Source organism: Cariama cristata, unplaced genomic scaffold, assembly GCF_000690535.1.
Source record: "Cariama cristata isolate BGI_N322 unplaced genomic scaffold, ASM69053v1 Scaffold44904, whole genome shotgun sequence".
Classification (NCBI taxonomy): domain Eukaryota; kingdom Metazoa; phylum Chordata; class Aves; order Cariamiformes; family Cariamidae; genus Cariama; species Cariama cristata.
This window is the reverse complement of record NW_009614346.1, coordinates 1-9,535: the sequence shown is the minus strand read 5'-3', so window position 1 is coordinate 9,535 and position 9,535 is coordinate 1. Positions and strand designations below refer to the sequence as shown.

The following is a 9,535-nucleotide window of genomic DNA, read 5'->3' as shown; positions in this document are numbered from 1 at the left end:
CCATGGGGGACAGTGTCAAAGGCCTTGCATCTTGAGGCGCATCATCTAAATCCCTAGTTTACAAGAAAATGCAAGGTAAGCTACTCTGAATTCTTTAACTATGTTCTGGATGCCTACAGTTTTCCATACACAGTAAGGTCTACAATCCCAAACATTAGAACACTTAAGCTTCTTCTCAAAGAAAGAAAGAATTACAAGTTCAGTGAGCAGACTCTAGTTAACTGCTAGCCTCTTTAGTCTTGACAGCTTGCAGACTTTCTTTTAGTGACACAGCTTCTGGATGAAGAAGGCAGAAAAGAACAGAATGCAAGATGGTTGCCTGTTCTTACTGGCAAGTTGAGCCTGAGAACCAGTGCTCAAATCTTTTCACTAGTGACTGGCACCTCTGGTCTGCCTCCTAAACACAAGGCTGCAACAGAATTATACATGCTGTGCAGTTTTAAATGTTTCAAACCTTTGATTACTAGATGCAAGCATACAAAAATATGAACGTAACATATTTAACAGCAAGCCTCCAGCAGAAAGCACAGGCTGCCTATAATGTGATGCACTTTGAAGATTACCATTTGCCTGGCAGAACTAGATCAATCAATTCATCTAACAAGGAAGACTAAATTCCTGGGATACAAATCCTTCAGATGAATATTCATGCCTACTGTACACTACAGACTTAAGACACAAGCTCCATCTCCAAAGACTATGATTCCGAAACTTGGTAACACTGTCAGCAATACAGGTTCCTTTTCTGAAGAAATTTTGTTGGATTTTGTTCCGAATGAATAGCTTCCCCACTGAAATAGTTACTCTTCCACAAAAATTCTGCTTCTATACTCTTGCCTGCTTTTTAGTGGTGTTCTGTATAACATATGCCTGAAGATCCTTAAATCAGCTCTTTTTGCAAGAGAGCAAAGGATGCTTTTTTGTAATTCTTCAGTAAGATGAAAAGAAATCACCCTCTTCAGAAGTAATGCTACTTTTCTTGGCCACTTGATCCTGCTGCTAAAATCTAACCTTCAGCACATGACCAGTCCAGTACCAGCACCGTTTTCAAGTAACTTGCAAAGGATTTTTTTTTTTTTTAAAAAAGACATCTCTTCTCACTTTACACACAAAATCTCAATGCAACAACTTCATCTTCCACAGATCTTTTACGCTGAGCACTCTGAAAGCCAGGGCCAGAATTAACTTGCATTTCTTCAGGGTCAAAGGCACTTCAAAATGTTTATGAAACACCTGGCTCTTTGGGGAAATCTCTCTCCCACCTTCAGAATGAAAAACAATGCTTCCTGTAGCCAGAGAACGGTATATCACAACATAGCTTTTATAATGTGTCCTCTGATTAACAAAAGGTCTGAGATACCATTTCAACTTCGTGCCTGTGCTGGCCATGTATAACAGACTTGAAAAGCAAGGTTTTCCACAGCAATTTTTTCTGTATCAGTAGCATGTTGTCTGGATCATTCAAGGTGGAAAAAGCTCAAGATGTCTCTAAACTTCTTTAATATAGAAACAGACAAAACTTATCACATGATGGTGCATGATAAACACAGCAACACAACCACCTCTGCTGGCCACTACAGAAACTCAGTATCAGCTTCATAAAGGTAAGCAATATGGTTTGACCACAATTCACTGTAGCAGCAGAACAATAAAAGGATTTTTAAAAATAGAGATGCATTAGTAAGTGTTATCTGGTAAAAAGACCTATTGCCACTTCAAAAACCTGAAAGGCAAAGAGAAACAAACCTAAAAAAAAAAATCTACATCCACAACAAACTCGTAGCTTTAAAGACAGCTAAGAAAAAGGAACAGGGACACTCTACAAGGTTGTAAATCTGCAGTAGTGACTATTAGAAGAACTTCACTACACATGTTAGATACCTGATGTTCTTCACAGTATTTGCTACAGAAAGTAAGACATAACTCAGCAGCTGCAGCTCCAACAGACATGCACCTTTGAAGAAGTCAAATTCATACATGAGACATACAAACACACCGTAATCTGTGTAGACAATGTATGTTAACGAATCCTTTAAGAAACTGGAAAAAGAACACTAAAAAACAGAACGGCACCAAGATGAACTAGACCATATGCTCCTTTCAAACACCTACACAGACAATCATCGTTATGCCAAACTCATATACAACTCCAATGCTACAAGAATCTCAATTAAGATTATAAATAATTATACAGGTACAATCTACCTGGTTATATTAATAACAAGTGACTATCCAAAGACCATGGTAACCAAAGTATATCTATTAATTCAGACATAGCTTTTATTATTTCATTCCTGTACCAAACTCTAATAAAAATATGAATCTAAACTCCACAATATTTGAATTTGGAAAAAGTTTGGAATACTAACTTAAGTATTTTACACATATGATAAACCACCTGCATAGAATTCCAAGCACAAATGAATGTAATACGCTAGGTACTTATACGTATGTATTACTTTCCCACAGCCTTCAAAATACAACCACACAATTCAAATCTTGTATGGAACTCCACCATAAACAAACAATTGCATTTAACTCCTAAAGGATGTAGATAAATATCTTAATCACCTATTTAAGGAAAAAAGACTGGGGGTGGGGGGTGGGGTGGGGGGGGTGTGTGTGTTTATTCATCTACACACACAGACATATGCTTTAAACTCAATCAGCCAGTTTTTCAAGTCTACACGATTTTCAGATGTAACGTACTGCCCATTAATACTTTATAGCGTGTTTATAATCCATTCATTGCACGTTAGTTTTGTTTTCACACTAGTAACCTCACTACCATTTTAATCACATCTTATCACTATACCATTTTATCCAGACCGGCTACTAGACAGAGGATACTCTCATTCAGTTCTGGACTTGATTTACTGATTTGAAAAGCTGGAGGGGCAGAATTTAAACATCAAAAAGTTGTACTTGGATCACAAACGAATCATCAGTTTTAGCCCTAATACATTTCCAGCAAGAAGAATCATAAAAGAGGAAAAGAACAGGGGATGGGGGCAAGGACCTACTCTAAGATAGCATGGAGAGGAAGCATGAAATAAAGCAGAATAAAGCTGCCCACTAAGTCTAAAAATGCAAGGAAGAAGAATTTTCAGAAAAAAAACCAAACCAACCCAGGTGGTACAGGGAGGTAAGGTACAAAACATACTGGAAAACAGGAGTATTAAAGCAATCAGATACCAGGGTAACACTCCCTGTTTGAGCAAATCTCCAAAACATCCCACAATTTGGGGAGTTTATTAGGTATATGCATCTCTCCCCACTCCACTCCTACATTATCCAGGTTTTCTAGTTTATTTCCAAAGTCATAATTCAAAATGGCAAGGAAAACATGATTCTAGAGAATCCTTACAAAATGGTGGTGAACTTTTAAAATTATTTCTTTGTAAAAAAACTATGTCACTTTCTGTGAAAAGATGACACTTAAAGTACTGACTGATCAAAATCAAGAGTTATTTAAGTTACATTCTAACTACTTCACATCAGTCTTCCAGTGTGAAGAACCCAATATAGAGTGATGCTATCCAATAGTATTCCAATTAAAAAACAATTAACACCATGAGTCAGGTCCTCAATTCTGTAATTCAGGTTCTGTAAAATATAATCTGCCACTTGCTGACAAGATGTAGAGGTGATCAGACCAAGAGTTTTGCTACACATTAGCAGAAATTGGGGGTGGGCTGGGTATTTTTTGGATGGGAAATAGCATTTAATTTCATGGAAGTTCAAATAAGAATTCATAACATGCTGGGATTTTAAATGCAAACATTTTAACTAAATATTTCCCATCACCACCACACCTTATACTAGAAAAAATTTGGAATGTAACATTTATATCAACATTTCAATCAACATACGTTTAATTTTAAAAACCCAGATCTTCAGAGTCAACTTAAACTTTACACAATACTGGTTTCTAGACCTTCGTATTTCTAAAATCATAATTACATACCAATGTAGCATTTGCATAAATTTGAGATGCAGTACAGTACTGCTAGTAATAAATACAAATAAACATTCTATGTAGCAAATAAAGAGGTAAAAGTGAAGATGTGCTGTTGCCATCAAAATATACCATGATGTACAGTATGGATGACCTAATGATGTTCTGGATTTTCTGAGCCAAGTTTAAAATTTCTAGAAGCAAGTTTGTCAAAATAAACATACCAAAATGTGCTGAACCACTGCTACTTTTACTTTGTATAGAGGTACTGCATGTCTGGGTCCCAGGTTGTGCTGTGCCTGTTCGATTTACACCCCTGTACAATTTCCTACAGGAGAGTTCATCATTGTCACTGTCATGTAGGGATGGTGTCCGAGGCCTAAAATGCCGCCATCTACATGATTTGATATTGACTAGTATCTGACTGAGGTCTTTCGAGAAAGATCTGTCCGAGGTATTTGTTTCTGAGGTATTGGCTAATTGACTGATTGAAGAGTGTTGCGATGAGGAAAACATTTCCAAATCCAGCTGATGAAATGTATTATCATAGTCCGAATGAGCTCTGTCTAGCAGCACCCTAAAAACAGGAAAACAATGCAGAATTACACAGTGGCAAGAAAATACCAAGAAAGTCACCAGTTTGCCACATGTGCGTGGAGATGACAAAGGGATAGAAGGAACTACACAAAACTGTACCAGAACACACAATCCTCCCCCAAACACAATGCATGACTATGTATTATTTTACAGTAAGTAGTATGTTTAGGTTTCTCTTCTTCACATGTATATTCTAGCTTTTACTGTTTCAACAGCTGATGTGCATTGCCATGTATGTATTAAGACACTGCAACAACATATATAATTTAAAAAAAACACACACATCATCAGGCTGGAAGATAAAGAGTTCCACAATGCAAAGACAAAAAACTTAAGAGAATAAAATCAAACTGTTAAGTAACCAAAAATCAATTTAAATGCCCTCCTAAAGTAACTTCAGTTCAAAAGCCTTACTCCCATATACACTGAATATACCTACAACCATCCCAATGCAGTGGGGATGTCACACATTAACTTCCAAACCCCCTTGCTATTTAAATTGATTTTCCCAATAAGAGCCTTCAGCTCCCATTCCGATTGTGCTGATAATGCTAATCTGACTTGCTAATATGTGAAGATGTGTTAAGCATGAATCTGAAAACCAAATCACGTTCTTACATTTTTTAAATTAAAATTTAATACCAATGTACCACTTTCTTAAAGACACCATACAATACTGAAGAAATAGCACTTACACACTGAACAATTTATAAATTGTTTGATAAAGTTGCTTAGAAGCAAAATGCCCAAGTCCTTAATTCTTTGGTATTTTTGACAATGTTTGAAATTTAACAGTTATTGTCACTTTTAAGCATTGCTCCCAAAATTCTCTATAGCTGGCAAATTACAAAATAGAATCCAAACTCAGAAAAGCATTTTCTGAAAAATGTGGGTTTTGCTATTTTTAAATAACTACTATTTGAAGAGTACTATGCAAATCATTTAAATTAAAAACCAACAACCACCATGGAAAACATACATGTATTTTCACCTCAGAACTTGGGAGTGCCAGCAATAGAAAAAACCCCAGAACCACTTAAGAAAAGAGTATTAAAGTGGTTTCCACTAAATGAAGACATTAACCAGATAAGGAAACTTGTATCAAACGGAAGTATTTAAAAAGTCAATCTCTCTGACGTCTCCATTTTTGAGAGGTTTGGTTTTTTAAACTTCGCTCTTTATGGCTTACTGTTTGGGTTTTGGTAGGTTGGTTTTGGGGTTTTGTTTTGTTTTGCTTTTTTAATTTTGTTTTTAAAACCAGCAACAATTATGTAGCACTTACCTTCCACCACGGCCGACCCGTCTTCGTGCAAACCCAATACACCTCTGGGGTACAGTGAGGGTGGTTAAGCAGTATCTGTAACGCACATCTCCTAATCTTCCCTCTTTAGGGCTACTCCATGGCCAGTTGCCAGGATGGTCTAAATGAGGCTTAAAATAATTTTAAACAATTAAACACAAGGTATTTTCCCACAATTATGCTCTGTCTTATGATACATAAGGAAATTCCTCTTACAGCATAGTACTGACAGCCTGCTTTCCTACGGAAGGCAAAAGGACCATCGGGATCATTTTCTTCCTCAGCCTCCGAAGAACCAGATAAAACCTTTAAAGAGAGGATGGGGGGTGTATGGGGAGAGATATTAATAAATTCATGAGTTCTACTTCTATTCTTCCCCCAAGAGCAGCATAGAACTCTAGAAGTCCTACCTGGGAGAGAGGTTCTTCATCTGAGCTAGGAAAATCATACTGATTCAGATCTTTAGCATTAAAGACTGGCAGTGCAGCAGGACTTGTCTGTTGAGGAGCAGCAGCAGCAGACGAAGGTAAGACTTTTGGCTTCTTCTCATACTTTCTTTTGGGTCTAATAACATCAGGTTTATCTTGCTGTAAGAAAAAAAAACAAGCAGTGTAATAACACACACACACGCAAATTAGACTGAAACAGAAGTTTGAGAAAATTCCTGTGTAAGCAAGTTAAAAAGTGAACTCTTCTCTCCACCATCTTGATAGCAAAACATGGAGTTGTTTCATGAACATCTGTATTTCATTTCCAGTAACTGAAACGTTTAAGAGACAAGGTGGAATCAAGCATTGTTTGCTCAATCTGTGCTAGATAAAACACTAGCGGTTAACAGTACTACTTTGGAGAAGTAGACTAAAATATATACAATGATCTCCCTGAGGCATCTTTTATATTTTCTAAAATTTTAAATTACTAGCCATTTATGCAGTGTTAGGGAATCACTAACTACCAAACAATGCTTTAAAGGCAAAAATAGAAGTTAGACTTCTCAAAGATACCTAGAATCTCAGGAAATCCTCTAAAAATTAAACACACTTCCTCATACTATGTAAAGTCAAGTTTAAGTGCACTTCCCAAGTTTCCAAGAAACAGATTTTTTTCAAGGTGCAAGACACTGCATTGACCCAACATCAGTAATAGGCAAGTACACTCCAGCAACCTCAATTAGAATGCTCTGCTATCAATGGAAGTATTCACTGATTCAAGCCACCTTGTCAGATTCAGAACAGCATTTGGACACTCTTCAGTTATAAGTAGTCTTTGTTTAAAATTCAGATTATACCTCAGCATTTCTCCTGCGTTACCTGACCTATTTAATATGCTCAGTTGTTGGCACTGCAGCTATGCTTTGTATGACACAAAATTAAAGCCTGCAGGGAAAAAAATGCCAGTCAGCTGCCTAAATCAAGTAAGATTATTTGATACTTTTCTTAAATATAAAACCAGAAAAAGATACACAGCATGCTGGGAATATCAGCGGATCATACTTAAAAAAATCAAAACAAAACCCAACCCTCCAGAATAAACTAACTACATAATTTGGAACAAGATATGGATTTCACCTTGTTAGTCCTGTCTTTGTCAAATATATAGGTAAACAGATACAGTTTTGTTCAGGATATCCTAACTTTATGGATAGTATTAGAGAAAAATGTTCGTATCCCCCATAAGAATACAACTGCACGTGTCCTTTCGTCTGTACTTAGTCTATACTTCCTTTATTTCTGTGTTGAGGAATGCCAGTAGTCTGTATGTTATCCCCCTAACTCCAACAGAACAAAGCATTTTATTCTAATTGCAGTTTCGCTACTCTATTTCCAGTTTCAAAAAGCTCTCCCCCTCCTCCAACCCTAAAATACTGCATCTTGCATATGTAACAGCATGAACTAGTAACTGAGTTACTGGCACTACTCACTTTAACTTTAAATTCTTTCAATTCCATAGCTTCTTGGTGTTTAAAAGGACTGCTGTTAGTCACAGGAATGATGGGAATAGTATAGGTAGGTTTAATTGGCTGCCGCTGTGCCATGACCTCAGACATGATCTCTCCACTGTAGTCACCCAAATTATACCTGAAATCAGAATTTTTTATTTGTTGGAATGTTTACAATATACATCTGGTAAAACGCGCACCACCGAGAAACACAGACTAGTAATTGCAGCTTGGGCTAAAAGGACATCCAACACGACAGCAAGAAGTACAGAAAACACTATTCCAGAAAGGGGGACTAATAACATGGAAAATTCATTGCAATGATCAATGCTGACAAATAAAAAGGATAACTACCCTGTAAAGCCTGTAGAACATCTCCAAAAGATAATACTGTAGAGGAAAGAAGCAGAAACTAGAAGGAGAGAACAGGAAAGTGTTTCCCTCCCCTCTCACCTGGGGACAGGTACCATTTGAAATCATACAGTTATTACCCAAAAGGTTTCAAACAGTGAGGCAGAGTGTCTTATTCACGAATCCTCCCTCTTTTGTGTTATGGAGTATTTTCACAACAAGTAGATCCATGAAACATACTACATTTCAATTCCTGTGGAAAGCGCTGAGTTAAAATGCAGTCTTCCATTCTGAGGGAGGCGTTAGAGTCTTTCCTCTATCCAACAGCTGAATTTCTTGAAAAAGCTACTGGAAAATCTTTAAGATTTCTCCACTATTTCTACTGGAAACCATCAGTGCTTGAAGAAAGTGCCCCAGTAGAGACACTGAACTTGCATCCCTAAGAAGCCAGACTAAAAAATTAGTTTTAGAGCTTTAAGATACTGACTCAAAACATTTGTTTTCAAACATACATGTCTAAGCTAGTGAAGTCTATTCAGGTTCTAAGTATCAACCTGAAGAACAGCTCCACATTGCAAATGTGATTCTCAGTTGACTGGGAAAGTGACAGTTGACAGAGCAGAGCATTTGGTCTTTAGCACAGCTGACAAACAGGATGTCAAAAGAAGCACTAGTTGGAGATGACTTGCAAAACAACATTTTGTAATGTATGATGTGCTTATTTGTTTTCCTCAAGAGGGTATTAGATCAACCTTTGCTAAAAAACAAACAGCAATAATGAAAAACAAGAATGGTAATGATTGGAAATGGCCTTAAAATTAGCTGGGATTTCCTTAATCTACACACCTAAGTTTAACACAATTTCCAGATGGATTCACCTGAAACTATGATCTCTCCTCCTGTAAAATACATAGGATATATACATAAATTTGAATAGATGTACACATGTAATAAACCAATGTAAATTAGCGTGACAGTTCACTTGCCATAGTAAGCAACTTCCTAACTTTTATTTTGCTCTTCATAGCCATATGTGAAAATACACTATCATGTAAACATGACAGAGTCTAAATATTTACTTTAACAATCTCTCACTCTTTTAAGTATTTGTGGGAATCTGAATACAAGGTAGATTCCAAGCTTTCTGCAACAAACTTTCAATAACATTACCTCTTTTCCATAATTTCCAGTGTTAAATGCAGCAACTCCCTCTTGCTTTTTTCCCTCCTCTTTATCATCTCCAGGATGGTTACTGCACGACTCAGATCTCGACGCAGCTTAAGCATCTTCTCGTAAGATGCTTCATCATTTTTTCGATTCTGTAGACACACAGTGTATATGTTTCCCCACACAGTTTAAATTAATCTGAACTAAAGTTTAAATATTTATT

General features: G+C 36.7%; 1 protein-coding gene across 1 annotated transcript; it reads right to left on the bottom strand.

Annotated features, from left to right (window-relative positions):
* Window positions 1-1,881: 1,881 nt before the first annotated feature.
* Window positions 1,882-9,464, bottom strand: LOC104161056 (enhancer of polycomb homolog 1-like; the record flags this gene model as incomplete). Its single annotated transcript, XM_009699354.1, has 8 exons — window positions 1,882-2,030; window positions 2,816-2,889; window positions 4,183-4,535; window positions 5,838-5,986; window positions 6,072-6,161; window positions 6,266-6,442; window positions 7,777-7,933; window positions 9,316-9,464. Coding segments are annotated over 8 exons (1,298 nt in total), but the record flags the coding sequence as incomplete, so codon positions are not given.
* Window positions 9,465-9,535: the final 71 nt, after the last annotated feature.